Raw genomic sequence first — 20,628 nt, 5'->3', positions numbered from 1 at the left:
AAAACATGGACACACACATGCTACCTCCAGGGATTTACTCTTCCTCTACCAAAATACGGGTGTTTCCCCTTGTCCTCTACAAATAGACTGTATTATTCTTGTTTAAAGCATACCATAAGTAGAGGAAGAACTGACTTCCCTTGAAATTGATATTCCTTTCACCCCCACCTATCTATAAACAGTAGAACTAGGGGAAATGCTCTGCATGACACAAGATACTCCTTGAACAGCTGACTAAAAATTAGGTTGAACACACCCCAAGTTCTTCAAAGATTTGAAATTGTTCAATCAGCTTTTTATGTTCCACATTTCATCATTTCCTGCTACAGGCTCTGTCAAAATAAGCAAGTATCAAAAGCTGCAAATACAAAATATGTACCTCCAGATCATATTTGTATGAGGGAGGTTTTAACTTCAGAGTTAGGTTATGTTTGGACAGACATCAAGTAATTGCCAAAATGCTTTATTGGTCTTGGATTAAAATGAGATTTACATGTGGAGATCAGAGAAACCGTAATGAGTTTTGTTGGACATAAGAGGAAAAGATCACGTAATGAAAACAGGTAGATGTGTAGCTTCAGCATAGAGGCATCAGTCTCAGAACTTTTGATATTATCAGCATCTTTGTAATATTGTTCTGTCATATCTTGTCAATAAGTACAATATAATTCACACCTGTTAGTAAAACTTGATATGTAATGCTGTTTCACTCAGCCCCAAGAACCAATATGGCATGAAAAGTTACTCATTTTTCCTTCTCAGAACAAAAGAAAAGGCATGAGAAGAAAATAAAACTCACCTGAATGAAATGGCTTCTGCAGCTAATGAGGACAGATGGTACTCTATTGCTTTCATCAGTATTGCACAAATGAACAAAAAAGGCCTTGCTTTTATCTTTTTGACTAATGCCATACAAGTCAGTTTAAGTGGTTCATTCACTTATATTAACAGAAAGAAGATAAAATTGCTCTGTGTACTTAAAGACCATTTGCAAGGTGACAAATCTATTCTAGTGTACAATCTTGTAAAGCACAATTACAGCTGGCATTTAACCTGCACTGGTTAACTATGTTTAACATACAGAGCTGGACAAAACTTGATTAATCAAACATATTCTGTTAAACAGATGTGCTGCTGAGTACAGAAATTACTTGTATAATTAAATCTTATAATGGAATATTTTTTCTTTTCATGAAACATTTAAAGCTATTCTTAGACAGATTCACATTGTGATCAAACTGCAAATCTGACTTATTAAAATTATTTCAAATAAATAAGCACATTTGATATCTTACGTGGTCCTGACTAAGCCTCTATGTTTTTAATACCCAAACACACTACATTTGTAAGATCTCTACAGTTTAACTGAAGCCTTTTTGAAACAAGTAACTGAAAATAGAGAAAAAACAAAAAGAATAACTTATTTTTAGCTGTCTGCATCTCTGAACAATTTTAAGATTTTTCAGTTCAATATCGTGGAAACAATAATGTCTCTATTGTCAGACAAATCAGCTCGACAATATAGCTATGCCATACCCATAGAAGAACAAATGCATGTTCTTGTCACTTCCTGTGTTGTAATATCATATCACAGAATCAAACATGCAAACACAGTATTTAGTTTACTGAACAGATTTCTGACCTCTTACTTTCCTTTAATGCTTTATCTCCTTTCTTCCAAGTGATAGTTGGCTTTGGAGAGGCTTCTGGCTTGCACTCAATGACAACTTCCTGGCCCTTGGTAATAATTATTGTTTTCCTCATTTGATTTAGTGGGAATGTGGGAGCTGAAGCTGTTATAAAAAATAAATAAATAAATAAAGGTACATTAACTCTACAGAGATCAATCATAGCTTCCTGTTTCGTTATGTTCCAACAGAAGATTAGAATAATATATTTGGTTTTGGGGTCAGAATCTCAATTTTTGGCTTGGAAAATATTATATGGCAGATTGGACGGAATTTTACCAAATACTTGAAATCAGCAGCCAAAACTAGTTGGCAGGTCTATAACTTAATCCAGTAATGAATTAGTGACTTTTCCTTCATGACAACATATGAAACAAAGATTGTTCATGAAATCCAACAGTTTTAGAAATTAAATGCTAATTGAGTTGATTTAGATAAACCTCTTTAAAATGTTTTTTATTTCATAGGTAACTGGCTAGAGGTAACGAGTTCAAAATGAAAAGAAGTATAAATCCTATAGCTATCCAAAATGCACTCTCTAGAGTTAATTCTTACACTGTTAATTCTTAAACCAGTTTTGCAAAACTGAAGCCCACCCCCACTTCTTAGCTACACATATAGGACCATGTTACACACCATTGCCTCAAATATATAGGAATTTCCTACCATTATTTTGGGTAATTTTCATACCAGATACATTTATCTGGACAATTTATTCTGTTCTTTTCCCTTTAATAATCCAGAAAATTAAACTCAACTGCTTCTTTAATGTAACATTATGGTTAAAATTTAACAGGGGTACAATTTCTCAAGTGACAAAATGAAAGGATTTCACTGCAGCAACATATAATGGCCATTTCAACATTAGATAACATCACAGAAAGTGTACAACTACCTGATATAATAGGTATACTTATTATGTAATAGATATAAAAAACAGAGCAGGAGAACACTGTAATCAACAGGGATCTCTTTGCTGGCTGAATCACAAATAAAGGAAAATGACGGAAAGAGCCAATCATTGTGGCTTTAAATTTATGGCTAGATAGAATTATTTTTAAGAGTTATCAGTGAAATTCTAATATTGGCCAGCCAGGAATTAGCGGAGATATAGTAGTTGGTTTATTTTTCAGAAGAACCAATAGCTCAAATGCAGTATATTATTTCAGTAACTTCTGCCTTATTATTCAACTGAGAGTTTACAAGATTGATGCCCAGGTGCAGGTTTTCAAATTTGCAAGTTTTGAGCAGTGCAGAGACCTGTAATCACTGACATGGCCATTGAATTACTTTGACAGACACCTGTCTTCCACCTGTATCATCCTCTAATAGAGATCATGGAGACCCCTATAAGTCTGTCTCACTTAAACCTCACTTTTATCACTATTGTCCTATTGTGCATAACCACAGATTGCTTTGATGAAAACTTGAGTGTTGAAAAGACATGCTTCAAGATTTTCTTCATTAACTTCAACTTCTCAATAAGGACATTTTTATTGTATTTCCTGGTAGCATTGTGTAGTACTTTTGCTTTTCTGTGGATGATACTAATTGAAACATGTAATTTCCAGTAGTCAGTCAGCTCTGGTGACTTCTTTGGAATTTTTTGCACCTTTAAAACTACGATCATGCTTAATTACCTTTGAATAATGGCCTTGGTATAAAGAATTATTTCATTAAAAAAACCCCCAAAACGAAATTTAAAAATATTTACTTTCTTTAAGTTTCTTCTGCATTTATTTTTAAAGGAGTAAAAAATATGTTTGCATGTATTTGAACTGAAGTAGCTGTATGTGAGAAATAATCACAAAATGTAATGGAGTCAGTAATTATGAAATAAAATTTTCTGTCAACCGGAGGACCTGTGCTGCTTGGGCAACAAAGGAACCAGTCACACATGAATAATAATAAGAAAAAGAAACCAGCTTTTATCTGCTCTGATAAGTCTGGACTGGTAAGAGCTGTTTCTTATCATAACAGACCAAGAACAAATGTAATTATGAAAGGGAAAAAATGAACAGCCTGCTCTTTTTTGATAATACTCACCTAAAATCTTCAGCTCAGCACTGGCATAAGTGGTGCCATACTTATTTTCTGCTAAGCACTGATACATGCCAGCATCTGAGAGATTGACACTGTGGATCATCAGAACACCATTAACCATCTCAATTCTGCTCTGTAATGGAATAATAATAAAAAAATTCTATGAAAGCAAACAGGCACTGGAAGTTTGCTGTGCTATTAGCTTAAGGCAAAGGTATAAAAGGCATTATAAAGCTGTCCTGGTTTGAGCCAGGATGAAGCCAGTTTTCCTTTTTACTGAATTTTTTTTCCTTCAGTAAGCTTTCTTTTAACTAGCAACAGTGTGCTCTAGCTAGAGTTGATAAGACAGAGGAATGTTATTGTAACTGCTGGGTCTTCAAGGTAGCACGTTCACTCTGCTGGCTCAGACACTACGGGGAGATCTGTGACTCCCCCGTAAGAGGCTGAGTTAGACAGCAAAATTGGCCAGAGATATTCCATTCCATATATCTACGTAAGCTCAGAGGAAGGTCAGAGATCACAGAAGACAACTTCCTTCCTTTTTCTTCTTCTTCCCTTCTCTTCCATCCATGGCTGGTGCCCAGAGAGGGCTCCGTCCACCCATCACCGTCAACCCTTAGGCTCGAGCTCTCCTGACCCTCATCACTCTCTGCTTTCTCCAGCAGCAGCTCCGGGATTTCTCGGGACTGTTCCAGCTGAGAGGAGTGTGGTGGGAGTTGCTGGGGGTGGGGGAAGGCGGGAGGCTTTTGTTCATACCTGAACATACCTGAACATACCTGTATATAATTGTATATATTTTCTTATATCATTAGTGTTTAATTAAAGCTGTGTAGTTTAGTTTTCAACCCAGCCAAGTCTCTCTCTTTTTCTCTCTCTCCTTCCCTACCTGGGTGGGAGGGGGAGGGGATCGAGAGCATTTTTGTCAGACCTGAGTCAAATGGTGACAAAAGCTAAAATAAAATTCAGCAACAAATATTTTTGGATTAACTTTTTCCTTGTTATACAAGGAATGGCAAGAAGGCAAAATGGCAGAGGACAGAAAAAACCCCAAAAATAGTTAAAGGTAATTTCCCCCTCCCCCACCGTTTGTCCGCTATGACCTGTACATGGTTTTTCCACCCGTTTCATCCTGGGAACTTTAATGAGGCAAGAAGTCAGTTGCTGATGTAACATACCTAATAATTTTAACATTTCTTGCAAATGTTTGGTTTCAGCCATTATATTATTTTCATAAATTAAGCTATAAAAGATTGCTTGCATGAGTAAGAGTGAAAGGGTCTAATCTCCCTCATTATCAGTGCAGATTTCTTATTTGAAAGGTCCACTAAAATAAAATAATAATCACAGCTGGAAGAGGAGGGGCATTAATAGCTGTTTATGGAAACGTGTACTTTGTGGAGCTGTATAATGACTAATTTAAACTGCTGTAAAACATCTCTAATTTTCATTGTTACAGTTGTTGTAGTTTTAATTAAAAAATCAATAAAGATTAAAGTGAAAATGCAGAAGAAATTGTGTAAAAAATGTCTCTGTTTTAAGTCCCCTGTTTAAGTTTATATTTGAAGTTTTTCAGAGCCTGGTGCAACTAATGGTTTGGAAAATCAGAAAACCAAAAAGTACAGATATTTAAATTGCTTCAATTTCAGGACTAATAGCGTCATCTAAAAAGGTAGAAATGGATAAAGTAAAAGCATATAACCTTATTTTCAATTCTTCACAGCTTAAAAAGCTGTGTTTATGTTTCCCTGATCATTGTTTGTATAGTTGGTTGATGTTCACAGATAGAGGCAACATTCAGTGACATTCCATCTTTTATTCATTCTGTGAATTCATTTACAAATGGAGACATTTTCTCTCAGAATTGAACAGCTTCAATAAAAAAAATTAAAATGCGTGAAATAAATTTAGAAGTTATTTGTACTTTAAATAATTTGAGACTACAAAAATGGAAAGGTGCTGGGCAAAAACTCACATGTGCTGGTGACTGTGTGAGAGGAAACTAACAAAGTGAAATAAAAGGCAGGTCATGTCATGAGTGGTCTTTTAAAAGGAAAAGAGAATTTTATCTAGATCTATTTAAAAAATATGTCAAGTGATTGTAGTTGAAGACAACATTCTAGGAGTCTTACACAAATCATTTTAATGGTCTTCAGGGTGAATTCTGTTACTTGCAGAGATTTAATGAAGTTAAAAACTGATGCACACTATAGTTCCGAGGCAGATGATGCTGCAGACACAGCTCAGAAGGTGCACTCTCCCATATATTTCTGAACTACAGAGAATTACTGATGAATGCAATTTTTCGCTGCTTGAGGTGGTTCAGAGGGGACGTGCATAGAAAAGCTGTCTGTATACTAACACTTCAGAAACTAACACAAAACCTAGTCATTTCTGAAGTATTTTTTTAACTGATTTTATCTGAAGGAAAGGAGAAACATGCAACATACTGGTGACTCCTCGTCTAATGTACCTGTGGCCAGAGAGGAACTCCGTTTTTTAGCCAACGATATGTGGGCCTTGGCTTTCCGGTGGCTTTGCATTCCCATCGGAGCTGATCTCCACTGTCTAATTGAGTATCATTCAGTTTCTCCACCCAATGTGGGTAGGCTGCAAGAAAAAAAATAACATGCTATATACAAAGCTTACAAACTGATAAGTCTCTACATTATGTGTAAAGACTTAACCAAGTAAAGAGCTTAAATTATGCCCCTTTCCGAGCTTAGTTTACTCTCAGAAAGAAGCACATTCTAAAAAAAATTACCAAAACCAAAAGAGAGAGTAATAAAATTAACAAAACTTCCTAACTTCATAACTGATTTAGTGGAAGGAGTTCCTGCCCATGCATGGGGTGGGAACTAGATGATCTTTAAGGTCCCTTCAAACCTAAAATATTCTATGATTCTATTTTTCCGGGATAACTTTAAAGACAATGCTGTATTGGCACTAGGCAGTGAGCAATGTCATGAGAAGGAACAAAAATCTGCGTGATTTAATAAAGTGCAAGGCACTAAAATACAGTACTATGTATGAATGCATTCATTATTACTAAATTTAAGAACATTTGCTTGTTAGACACAATAGAATACTTAGTAACTTTTCAAAACCTAAACTATTTAAATGTTAGTAAGGATTTTGATCATCAGAGACTCTCATGTAGTTTTCTCAGTTTACTAGAAAATAAAGATTTATTGAGCTAGGAATGACTGGGTATTTGGTAAGTTATTTCCACATATTTTTGTTAAAGTATCTTGAGTTTAACTGGTATTTCAAGGGAGAAAATATTTTTAACTATTTTAAGCTAGGAAACAAAAGCATTTCCAGCATTCATCAGGAACATAAAGTACACAGTAAATAAATGTTAAAACAGTCTTTTTTTAAAGGTAGACAGTTGTTAGGTGTCTATGTGATCATTAGTACCTAAATTTCATGTAATAAACTATTAAAAGCAAGGAATATTTTTTGCAGATGATCATAGAATGGTTTGGGTTGGAAGGGACCTTAAAGATCATTTAGTTCCAACACCCTTGCATGGGCAGAGAGATCTCCCACTATATCAGGTTTCTCAAAGCCCCATCCAACTTGGTCTTAAACACTTCCAGGGCAGCCGCAACTTCCCTGGGTAGCCTGTTCCAGTGTCTCACCATGCTCATGGGAAAGAATTTATTCCTAATGTCTAACCTAAATCTCAGCTCTTCTAGTTTAAATCCATTACCCCCAGCTCTCTTGCTACATGCCCTTGTAAAATTTACCTCCCCAGCTTTCCTGTAGGCCCCCTTCAGGTACTGAAAGGCTGCTATAAGGTCTCCCAAGAGCCTTCTCTTCTTCAGGCTGAACAACCCCAACTCTCTCTGTCTTCATAGGAAAGGTGCTCCAGCCTTCTGATCATCTTCGTGGCCTTCCTCTCAACTCACTCCAATGCCTCCATGTCCTTGTTTGGATACTCTAGAACTGGAGACAGTACTCCTGATGGGGTCTCACCAGAGTGGAGTAGAGGGCCAGAATCACCTCCTTTGATGCAGCTCAGGATTCAGTTGGCTTTTTGGGCTGCAAGCACATATTGCTGGCTCATGCTGAGCTGCTCATCAACCAACACTCCCAAGTCCTTTTCCTCAGGGGTATCCTCAGTCCACCGTTCTCAATTAAGCTGATGACGCCAAGTTAAGTGAGGAAGTAGACCCTTTGAAAGGGAGAGCCACCCTCCAGGAGGACCTGGACAGGCTGGAAGAGTGAGCTAACAAGAACCTTATGAAGTTCACCATGGACAAGTATAAGGTCTTACGCCCGGAAAACATAACCCAGAAGTGCAGTTCAGATTGGGACATACCCAGCTGGGGAGCAGCCCTGTGAAAAGAGACCTGGGGGTCCTGGTGGACAAGGTCAACATGATTGAACAGTGTGCTGCAGCAGCAAAGAAAGCCAACAGGATGCTGGGCTGCATCAACAAGGGCATCACCAGCAGAGATAAAGAAAGCATCATCCCACTCTACTCAGCACTTGTCAGGCCACACCTAGAATAGTGTGTTCAGTTCTGGTCCCCACCGTTAAAAACCAACAAACATGCAAGCAGCCTGGAGAGTCCAAAGAAGGGCCACAAAGATGAACAAAGGAACGGGAAGCCTGCTATATGAGGGAAGGCTAAGTTTGTTCAGCATAGAGAAAAGAAGGCTTAGGGGAGACCTTATTGCCATGATCCAGTACTTACAGTGTGGTTATCAAGAGGATGGGGACTCCTTTTTTATAAGGAATCACACAGAAAACATGAGGGGTAATTGGTGCAAGGTAATCCTGGGGAGATCCTCATGGAACATCAGAAGAAAATTTCACTATGAGAATATTTGGACTTTGGAAGTCTTGCCAGGGGAGGGGTGGATTCCTCAACACTGACTCAGCTTGAAAAGGCACTGAGACATTGCATTGAAACCATCTTAATACCTAGAAAGGTTGGATCAGATGATCCTTGAAGTCCCTTCCAACTTGGCATTCTACAATTCTCAACCTAACCTGTAATTATGCTTGGGATTGCCCCAGCCCACTTGCAGGACATTTCACTTGACTTTATTGAACAGTAGACATGGACCCATCTCTTAAGCCTGCCAAGGTCCCTCTAGATGGCTTCTAACCAGATTCTTACAATTTGGAAAACTTTGTATGACTCAGTGAGGAACTGAGCATTCATATGCAGACATAAAAATGTGTGCTTAAAAGCCAGCTTTTGGGTTTTCATACTGTAGACATATTCGTTTGCACAGCAAAGAGGATGATAGATTAAGTTAATTAAATTCATGATATCAAATATTGGTTTGTTTGGTGTTTTTTCAAATACTAGAGAATAAGTAGCTAAAAGGCCTTCACTGCTAAAGGAATATAAAATTCTGCTTGGAATGAATAGAAGTCCAGATCTGTCACAATAAAGTCTCTGCTTCAAACATCAGATAATTGATAATGTACTTAAACGTGGGGAGCTGAGTTTAAAAATACATCTTTGAACATAGCTGGTGTTTGACAAGTCACCAATCAAAGGCGCGAGAAGATATGAAAAGGCATGACAGGTGACTAACTGCTTCTTCTCATGCATGGATGATAAAGAAAGTGTACGAGGTGTCTATCATTCCTAGAGCAGAGAACAGTCTGCCTCAGAGTCCCTGACAAGACAGTTGTCAGCAGCTGGAAAGTATCAGAAAAAGAGTCACTCATTTCCCCTTTAGTAGAGGAAAAAAAGGTAAGTTTGAACCAACCTCACTCTCAAACCCAACACCAAAAACCTCTGCTCCCTTGTTCTTCTTGTTACAGTCAAGGCAATGCAAGATATGCTCCACATGTGCTCCTCTGCACTAAATCACTTGATTCTTAAGTTATATCAAAGGGTCCCATGAAATGCTCAGAAGTAGTTTACGGGAGTCCCTGCTCACTTGCTGTGTACTAATTGTCCTACGATATAATATGATTACACAGTATAGTTGATGCTGTTGGTATTTTTTAAGTGTTTTGGTAGGCACTAAGGAGGCATGCTGAGATGCAAATGTTTCTTTCCTTTGAAAATGCGTATGCTAATATGGTTTTGGAAGATGTGACAGTTAAATGTTTAACTAAAAATTAATAAAAGTTAGCCAGAGGTGACATAAAATCATGCAGTTTCAAAGAGGTGCTGAATTGTTCCTATTTATATTTCATTATTTTTATTATTTTACTTTTCTGAAAATTCTATCATGTGACCCAAAGAACACATAGTCTTATTTTCCTGTGTTGAATTTGATCTCATTGTGGACCAGTGTTCAGAATTAGAGTGTGCAGCTGTTTTCACTGAAATATTACTGTCTCCCAGTCCAGGCTGCAGAGATGTTCTCCTCAGCACACAACTTCCATTCCCTACCCTCCGTCTATGGCTGTCCTGATAGCGAAGTCATGGCACAGGTTTTCCCCTGTAACTAGGAAATCAGAGTGGTATGATCAATTGGTATTAACAAACTTTTTTCATTCATTGGGGTATTTCTACCCTAAATTTTCTCCTTATAGCCTAAACGGCCTTAGTATTCTTAATTTTCAAGTTGAACCTGCCATTAGCCAAAGCAATGACACAGATTCCCATCTCTTTAAAAACAAGGTAGCAAAGCAATAGGGAGATGTAGCAGAAACAGAGCTAAATGCATGGTTGAGAGAAGTATTTTCAATACTTTCTGGCTTCTATTCCTCTCTCTGTGTATTCCTTAGTTTGCCACAGAGAAGAAGTTTGCCTCTGCTCATTAGCAAGGATCACTCTGTTGTAATACTTGTTCTTAAACCCTGTCAATAAACTAAACAATGAAACACTTAACTGGATGCAAAACCTGAGTCAATATATTCTTTTTTATTGTGACAAGAAGGTGTTAATCTCATTCTGATGTTAATGTCATAACAGCACTTAATTTTAATTAGAAAATAGAAATCCTGAGAAGCATTTAAGAAGATCACAAAATAACAGTTGTTTTGTTTGTCTGTTTGTTTTTTTCCTTTTTATAAATGCAACATTCACCTTGGGGAAAAATGGGTCTTTGCCCAGTTTTTGTCTATCCAACAAAGAGTTTTGGGGTGAATGTAAGAATAGAAGGATGTATTTTTTAATTCAGTAGTGTTTATGTATATTGTGCTACAGCTTCATACAGTGCTTCTGAGATTTTAAAATCACCATCCAATCCCTGATCTATTTTATGCTGCATTTCTGAACGTGTTTATTCAAGGATGTAAAAATGTTTTACAAACAAAAATTGGCAATATATCTGCAAGATCACTGGGCAGTTTTTGTATCTTCAGTGTCAAATGAAATTCAGATGCAGAAAGCTTTCTCAAATTATTAAGCAACTTTTTGACTGAAATAAAATTATGGACAAAATTTTGCATAGACAAATGACTTCAGATAGTGTCCAAGAATATGAAAGATTGCAGAGTTTGGGGTGAAAAAATACATATTCTGGACTCGAGGCAATTGGGAAGTAGAGAGTTAAGAAGAAAAGGTTGCTATTGCAGTGAGAAAGCCAAGATAGCAAATTTCAAATGGAGGTGCAATTTTGACCACAAAAATCTCTTCCTCTTTAGCTGGTTTTACTACACGTATTTGGGGGTAATATGTAGTGGGACCAGCATCACACAGGTTTTATAAGGACTGGATGAAAGTGTTTTTTAAAATCAGGATGGCCTGCTACACTGCATTGTATGAGCACAGCTGCTCATGAGGGTCCCTGTGATCAGGGTCAGGGAACTGATTCAGACAAAAGGAAAACGGCACAAAGTAGGATTTTTTGGTCTGGTTTACGACACCACCCTCTGCTGAAATTGCACTAGTGAGTAGATAACACAGAAGAAAAGTCAAGAAGTTCAGAGTAAGAGAGGAGCAGGAATTGTAGGCTGCAAGCAAGGATATATGTAAGAATGTGATTACAAAAGGTTAATGCCCAACTTCTCCAAACAATTTTAGCTTTTGTGCTCTGTTCTATTAATCAATTTGAACTTGAATAAAATGTAATGTAATGTAAACTACAACATGAGCAGATCACTTAGGGGGAAAAATCACACACCTCAAGAGAGATTGCAGTGCCTTTGAGGATAACTTGCATTGTCAACATTGTGCTTTTGATCCCTTCTTCACTTCTACAGCTGAATTTCCTCTAAGGGCTGAGACTACAGGTATTTGAAATTGTCAGCATCTGAAATACCACTTTCTGCACAACATCCAAAGCGTCAGCTGCATCAGGCAGTCATGGATTCAGCATCAGGTATGAAATGAAAAATCACTAGTTTGTGATTAAATGCGACCAGACAGGCAGACAGGGTGTCCTAGGCTTACTCCAAAATACTTCGTGGTGACCTTGATCAGATGCAACTGAAGGAATGAAGAAGATTCAAAGAGTCAGAGAGTGAGTTCCTATAGAGATATGCAAATTATGAGAGAGCAGTATGAACTAGCTGGTCCTGCAGCCTGCTCTGAAATTTTACAAGAAAAACCTGGTAAGGAATGATGGCATGTATCTGACTTTCTGAGCCAAAATAATTGCTGTCTCCTGGAGGAATAACTTGTCAGTGAAAACACAAGCAACGACCCCAAATCTTGCCATATCAGCTATCGGCAAAGAAAGCTGAGAATTTTGTAAATTGTTTGCCTGAATTTCACACTGCTAAAAGCTTTCTTACCCAAACCCTCTTACACCCCTGGTAAGGGCAGCTGAAGTTTGTAGGCCAATGAGACACTAATACTATCTTCAGGAGCAGTGAAGGCTCCAGGAGGCTCACAGGGGAGTATTTAATCTTGAGGCCAAGAAAAGGCACTTGTAGGGCCTATTAACAGTTGGCTCCTCTGCTGCTGCTGTACTGGAAGTTGCTGCAGGCCTCCTCCATCTGGAAGCCCTCTGTTACCTGCTCTGACCTTGTTCCCTGCAAAACAGGTGAAACTCTGGCTCAGATTTTATTTTGAGCTACCTGTGAGATAGTCTAAAATATATTTGAATTAAAAGAAAATTAATAATACACAAGTCTTACATAACTGTTAACCAGAAGAATGAGAAAATATGGAGTAGACTCACTTTCTATAATGTTAAAGCAGTTGTTCTGATACTATTGCAAAAACTGCTGATTAGCACTGTGCTGGTTTGGTTCTGGCATGGTTTCGGTAGCAGGGGAGGGACCCCAGGGGTGACTCCTGTGAGAAGCTACTAAAAGCTCCCCCAGCTCAGGTGGCCAGGGCAGGGTCCTTAGAAGGACAATAGATGTGCCTCTACGATTACCATATGAAAGAACTGATGCAAGACCTGAGGAGACAGCAAGCAGCAGAGAAAGAGCTGTGCTGGAGAGGTGAGAGCAGTGCCCTGGGTGAAGATCCGGAGGTTGGTGAGGAAAAAGGTACCCATGCAGAAGTTTCCCTGCAGCCCATGGGGAGATGGCAGGGTGTCCCACTGCATTCATGGAGGAATATGGTAGAACATTCCCTGAAGGCGCCAGAAGGGGCGAATGCACTCGCAGACCATGGACTTGGATCTGCAGCCATGGGGGACCATGCATCAGGGAAGGTGACTGTTCCCGAAGCAGCCCGTGACTCTGTCGGAAGCCCAGGCTGGAGCAGCTCCTGACCTCGTGGCAGGGACTCATGAAGGAGAGGTTCGTGGAGGACTCTTTCCCATGGGAGGCACCCAGTGGGGAAGCAGGGATGGACTGTAAGGAATATTTCTTCCGGAAGAGGATGGCGCAGCAGGAACCACCAGCCTGTGAACTGACTCTAAACTGACACGGAATATTTTTTTCTGAGGATTTGTAGATTTGCATAACATCTTTATTTCAGCTCAAAACAAAAAAAATGTGTCCTGGCTAATGAGAGAGGCAGAGTTGTGTAGACACTGTATCACATTTGCTGTGATATAAGTTCTGTTTGTCATCCTGCCACAAGTCTCCAGGGTGCTCTTGAGGAAATAATTTTATTTTCCAGCATGTTCTTTTCTATCTTGAAGAGCAACTTCTGTATTTTTAGAAATTTGAGAGGAGAGGTAGATGTAATTGGAACTCCTTTATAAGGTGCCTTGGCATCTAAGAGTTTCACAGGTCTAGAAAACAGCTAGTTAAGTGTATAACTGGGTTATACCTTGTAACTCAAATTAAATTTTTTAGATTTCAGACATCTGAAGAAATGTTGTTGAAAAATACCAAGCATATTGCTGGGCTTTGGCTGCTGTTTTCAGTAAAAGTCTTATAAAACCATTGCTACAAATTCAGTAAGGGTGGCATGTTCAAAATGAATGTTCCAAAATGCCAACTGCCACCTTTGCTATCACACACATTTTTCCATTATATAACAAAAAACATTTGAAGACAAAAGTCTGGCTGTAGCTCTAAACGGCTGAGAATGAACAGAAAGGAGAGAAGCATCATCCAGTGATATGCCAACAGTCACTAAAAACAAAGGAGCTAAGAAAAACACATTGGAAAGCTGGAGGAGACAGGAAAATTGATTATGGGCCTAGAAATATTGGCATACGTGGAAAATGAACTAAACATATGATGCCAGTCTACTGGTATTTGATGAAAGTGTGTAACAAAGACAGAGAACTGTGTATGGTTAGTAATGGGGAGAAAGCAGTAGGAGCCATGGGCTGAAATCAAGGAGAGAATGCTTTTTAAAGTTATCTATTAGCCTGAGGACCTGCCTAAACTGCAGAAGTTGGAATTCCACTGACTGTGATATTTGAAGACAGAAACCAATTCAAAATCTGAAAGATTCATTGCATGCTCTCCTGCAACAGACCTTTCCTACCAAGTATTTAAGGTTGTAGCATTTGTGGAATGATAGCAAATGATGTAATTTAGATACAGGATAGGAATGTATGAAAAGATAAGAAGTTGGTGGGACTCAAGCATACATTCAATATATGGAAAACTTTGATGTGTAAATATTCAGACCTTTTTCTTTGCAATGTGATGCATGATTCACATCTTTATGCTGATTTAAAAAAAAAAAAAAACACACTATTAGATCAGTCTTACCAGGAAACTGTGCAGAGTTTTCTGAAAATCAGAAGATTAAGAAATGATGCGTGCTTGGATTGAGAATTTTTTACAAAAACAGAAGCTCTAATTCCTAATTTGACAAAACTGCAACTAGGCATGGCAAACTCCGATAAGAATTCCAAGATATTTCTAATATTGTTATCCGACAGATACATCATGCTCAGGTTGCATGTCATTGTTATATATTATATCAGCAGGAAAAAAATACTTTTAAAATTACAGTAATACTCTTTAAAAAACAAAACAAGATAAAAACCCACACCAAAACTCCATGAAGATCAAACATGAAATTGTATTAAAGCCAGTTCTTTAAGGGAGCCAACTTTATTTTTATTTCAGACTTTAATGCTTTACTAAGGAGTAAAAATATATAGTTTGATTCAATACTAATTTTATTTCAGAGGAAAAATATTTTGTTTCTACTGGACCTTAGCATCCTTCATATGTAGGTAAAACATTAAGTGGGGACAAAGCATTGCTGGATAATACTGTGTGCAGTTACACTTACTGTACACTTGCAGTTGTCCTCTGAAGACATTTCTTCCACGTGAGTTTTCAGCCTTACATTCATACGTCCCTGCATCCTCTAGCTGCACATTAGGTATTTCGAGCACAGCTTGGGATTTTCTCAGGCGAGCTTTACTTGGATTATGGCCATTAACTTTCCTCCAAGAGATTGTTGGAACAGGGCTGAAATATTTAGTAAAATTACTGTTAGGACTCTTCCACTATTGAGAATATAGATTCTGTTACTTTGTTGTTTAAACACTTAATAATCTAAGTAGCAATAATATATAACCACAATTAAGGTTCATATAATGCCTGATATACCTCACTTTCTGTAGGGAATCTTTAATAAATGGTTTGTTACATAGAATGTGTCTCTCATCCACAAGGGAGACCAAGATTTTACTAAGATCAAGTAAATCACTGGAAATACTCTCTCTAGAGCTTCTTTAGCACTCTGTGCTTTACTCCTGAACACTTCCACTCAATAGACAAAAGAAAATAACAACTTCAAAACCTTGAAGATTTTAGCAATTCCAACACTTCCCAATACTCTTGCAAACAAACTGCAATTCAGGACATCAGTGGTAATGTTCATCCAGGTGGGGAATTTCAGTACTGCTGTATTTTCGACAAATTAAAGTGATCAAACTTTGGAGATCTCTTCTGTTGCAATATCCTTTAAGTTAACAAAATTGGTTGTGTAAGAAGTATATATTAATGGCAGTACTGCTTCTGACTCATTACACACTTGCTCATGCTCACTTCATCTTGCTATTCCAAACAGGTCTATGTGGAAGCTGAGTCACTTACATTGATACCAAGGGAAGAAATGGATAGTGTTTGCACTTATTCAGTTTTCTTTTTAGCCCAAACACTCATCAGTCACTGTGCACAAACTGGGCTTTTTGGTACAGAGATGCATTTATCTAAATATGGCAGTGGGTGTTTAAGGGGGAAGAAAAAAACCCAACAAAACAAAACCAAGATGAAAATAAAAAAGAACTCTACTTATAAAAGCTTTCATTATGAGCTGAAAACTAGACTGCATGAGTTATTCCAAAAGAAGCTTGGAGGACATAATCAAAGAAAATGTTAACTACTACATGCTGATACTTTTAAAAAAATATTTTGTATTTATTTGAATTGTTTTCAAGCCTAGGCTTAGATATAAACAGAGTTGGATCTTGTTGCAGTTCAGATGGGGAAAAGTGCTTCATAACATAGATTCAAATTCAAAGCTTTTATTAAGTTCTGCCACCATTTGCTAACTTTCATTTATTATAACTATATGAAGCTTCATCAAATAACCACCTTTGTCTCAGTAAGTTTGAGTGTCCAATTTGAGACACAAAAAAATACAGACATGGCAACCACGTATGGGTAAAACTCAAGCTATTCTTCAGCCAGTTAAAATCAGACTGTGAGTTACTACAGTTGTACTCAGACTTCCAGACATGATGTTCTAAATTCTAGTATAGAGATTCAGAAAATTCTCAGATTTGTAGTTGGAGGTCGAAAGGTTCATCTAATCTTGTCTCCTGAATGTCACAAATCACTGGATTTCATTGATCCTGCTAGGATAATTACTTCACAAGGTTTGTTTCATGGCCAACATATAGTTCTATATGGAATAGTATCCCCCATTTATTTGGATATACCAGAAAGAGACAATAATTTTTTCCCTTAACAGTTTATTGCACTGATTAATTAACCTAACAAAGATGCTTTATTTTCAGTGTGTGTGGATTCATCTCTAAGACATAGTTTCTACAATATCACTCCATTCTTGCAAAATGGTCCTTTATCACTTTCCCTCTACTTCCCCCACAGAGTTGGGGATAATAAATATATGGAAATTACATTGCCTGTTTTTCTCTTTTCTCAGTAAACCAAACAGACTGATCTCTTTTTCTACAGCACTCCAAACCTGTATGTATTTTCTTTTTATAGATGGCTGAGGATTACATGACGGGTGTGGATCTTATAAACTCTTTCCCCCCCCCCCCCCCCCCCCCCGCTGTATCGTATTACCATAGAAACTTGATAGCTTGCTCATTATTAATCTTAAATTACTTTCTTGCTGACCAGTTTCAAATTTTGTTGTCCTGTAGGCTTGGTTTGAGGACTCTTTGTGCATCTCATTTTGTTCTAATCTATAATGTTTGCTTCCTATTAGAAGTTCTTTTACATACTTTTCAATTAGAAGGTTAAAAGAATTTTCCATTAACTGAACAAAGTAATTCAACCTGTTCAATTTTAAATATGAAGAATAACTAGGATATTTCTGTTTCTGACGCACTAATATAACTTACTGTTTTTACCCTAACACTTCTGATATTCCTTTCACATCCTTAGCTACATATTTTTATTTGTTTATATTGATAGCTCTTTGTATATATTAGAAACAGTAAAAATGACAAATTTTTTCCACTTATTGACTCTCATTTCTAATTGCACATTTGACATTTATATTCAAAGTTATACGTTTTCTTGAGTGACTTTCTGGAGGTTTTTTTAACTCTCTTGTTCTTTTTTAACTCTCTTGTTCTTTTTTTATTCATTCAGCTTGAAATGTTAACTCCTTGTATGTTTGTCCTCTTCCTATATGGAATATAATTATGTCACAATTGCTGCCTGCAAAACAGCTATCATGGCCTGGCAAGTGTTTCATTAATCATCACAGATCATAACACAGGTCTACAGTATGAATACTTTATGCTGGTACAGTGTAATCCTAGTCTGTAACTGCTGTTTTATGAATGAGATAGGTGTCCAGGTACACTTTATTTGGCACCATAAGGGTGCCATCCTTGCTGCCCATTAGTGCTTACTTGCCCTTCAGCTCTACTTCCAGTAAAATCAGTGACAAAAAAAAGTTTCTGCTCTATTGTTATGGAAGAAAATTGGTTCTGCTGAATAGAACTGGTAAGTGGGATTTTTTATTGTGTATATTTCAGAGAAACAATGAATTGATTGTAAACCATGAACATTGTCCCATACAGGTGCTATGAGATGATTATGAAATTAATGTATTTGGGAATTTCCTTTAAATTGCATTTAACTCATTTTTTAAAAAATTGCTTTTGTGTATGCTACAGAAAGCAAATGTATATAGCATGGCAAATACAGAGGAAACTTTCTGTTCTCTGCACCATTAGGAAACATTTTAAGAAACTTCACTTTACTTTCTTCACCAGTATGAGACAGTAAGCGCAGTTTTTCAAGGAGATAAAATTACTTTAGCTGTGTAGATTTAATGATTTCAAAGGAAAGTACTCCCAAACTGCAAATCACTAGTCACAGACAACTTGTAGTTCTGTTTAATGAAGCTTCTGATTTTCCTTGCATAACTTACAAGTGAGGGATGAATTTTACATCTGAAATAAAAATATGTCAATATGTATTTCTCCTCTGTGACTTTTCTGAGAATGAAATTAAAGCATGAAATATATCTGAGTGAGTATGTGAAAGAATAAAGTTACATGACTGTTCTAGAAAACTCATCAAATCCCCCATAAAAGTTAACATAAGCACATACTGTTCATCTTTTCAAATAATCCACAGCTTTTTAAAAAACAGCAATAGAAGAAGTCTCTCTAACATTAATATCATTTTAATGCATTATGCATACTTATTAAATCTTATAATCCATATTTTTTTTTGTCTCAGCAGACATCTGTGGGAATAGTTTCCTTATTTATTATAGCCCTGTTCACATTCAACTCCTATGAGTCATTATATTCAAGTTTCAGTTGCACTCAAAGATGAGATTTCTCCTCAGTTTTGGAAATAATCTGTTGAATATTACTGGTAAGTTAGCACCACCAAGAAAAAAATCCCACTTGTTTTAAAAAATACCATCATTAAACTTCTTTGTCTGAGCCAAAATTAAAGTTCTAAGAGGTCACTGGTGACTGTGATAGACATCACTGTGGGTTTGTTCAGATCAAATTTGAAAAAAATACGAGTTATAATTTTACATTCATATATAGAGGAGATTATAAAAGAGAATTTTCAGCAGTATATTATTTGGGGTAACTGTTACTGAAATTGTTGGGAATTCTTTACAGGTTTCTTTGGAAATAGACATATTTTGAAAAAATATTTAGAGGAAATTTTATCCTTTTTTTGCTCTTTCTGTTTCATCTGAAAAAGAATTTAATTAGATCTATAAAATATATCTATTTCAGGAAAAGGGTGAGGTGGGAATGACAGGAATACTAACATTTTAAAACTCCTTTTTCATGGATCTGAACTCTCAGTTTTTCAGCAGTATCTTAAATAAAATTGCATAGGATACTTTTTTACTTCTTATTGGCACAAATTGATGTGCTTTTTCAAAATATTTTACCTTCTGCTGCAAAATCAATTCTTCTACACACTGTCTCTTTACCATACCATACCAGACTCTTCTGAGCTGTCTTCAAAAGCATAGGTTCAAATCATAACATAGCTTGAAAACTTCTGCATGCCTGTGCATTTGAGACTATAAAAAAGCCTTTCCCCTTGTACGCTGTAGCCCTGCAACTGTGTTAAATTTCCAATTATTACAGGATAATTATGTAGGATTTAAATGTTGAGGAGTATCATGAAATTTCTTCAAGAGATACTTTCCAGAAACACTCATTCACCATTCACTATTCTATCTTTAGAACGTTCCATATAAATCTGTTCTAGTCAGATAGAGATTTAGGAGACAAGGTAATAGCTTGTCCTTTCATTTTATTATTACAAAGTAGTTAGTACTCATGAAATACGGCAACTGTGATTACTAGTGATTTCAGAGTAGAAATGGGATAGAAGGAAATGGTGATGAGTTTCAAACCTGTGTGCAGGAATGAGTCCAGGTCTGCAATTCACATCAACACACATCCATGACTGTACTAAAGAAGTCTGATGCATGTATCAGTGTCATAAACTAATGTCAATGTGCTGTCTACCACTGCTGACTTGGTCTTTGTAACACAGAGCCAAGGACATTGTGCCTACTTGGCTACATGTCCTGCTCCACGTCATTTTCTTCACACTGTAAATCCTAACACGTTAGAGCATCTCTAACATCCAAAATAGTGCTATGGACAATTATTTAATATCTATAGGGAATTATTATTCGTAGTGAATTATACTCCAGAGGCTTTTCTGTACTGATTGATCAGAGCCTAAACTGTTAGTTCAAACTTAATGCTTAACTCTTTGATAGGTAAAGTCAGATAACATACCTGACACTTCCGATGTTTTCAAAGATTTTTAGTAAATCTATAGAAAATCTGTAGCATGGAGGAGTTGTTGAGCTACTACAACTCTTTTGAGGACAGGAGCAAGTTCTTTTTTTTTTTTTTCCTTAGCCGTCCAGTGATCCTTTTCA

The 20,628-nt window shown here is 36.9% G+C and overlaps 1 protein-coding gene across 3 annotated transcripts in view; it reads right to left on the bottom strand.

Annotated features, from left to right (window-relative positions):
- The window catches only part of CNTN5 (contactin 5), a 628,741-nt gene that overhangs the window by 123,100 nt on the left and 485,013 nt on the right, over window positions 1-20,628 (bottom strand). For all 3 annotated transcript variants that reach the window (XM_051643085.1, XM_051643105.1, XM_051643094.1), the window contains 4 exons: window positions 15,262-15,443; window positions 6,202-6,338; window positions 3,735-3,864; window positions 1,643-1,793 (listed from right to left, as the gene is read on the bottom strand). In XM_051643085.1, the coding sequence (XP_051499045.1) occupies window positions 1,643-1,793; window positions 3,735-3,864; window positions 6,202-6,338; window positions 15,262-15,443 (600 nt within the window). The remainder of the gene's footprint in view (window positions 1-1,642; window positions 1,794-3,734; window positions 3,865-6,201; window positions 6,339-15,261; window positions 15,444-20,628) is intronic.

This window comes from Apus apus, chromosome 1 (assembly GCF_020740795.1).
Source record: "Apus apus isolate bApuApu2 chromosome 1, bApuApu2.pri.cur, whole genome shotgun sequence".
Classification (NCBI taxonomy): Eukaryota; Metazoa; Chordata; class Aves; order Apodiformes; family Apodidae; genus Apus; species Apus apus.
This window is presented reverse-complemented; position numbering and strand designations above follow the sequence as displayed.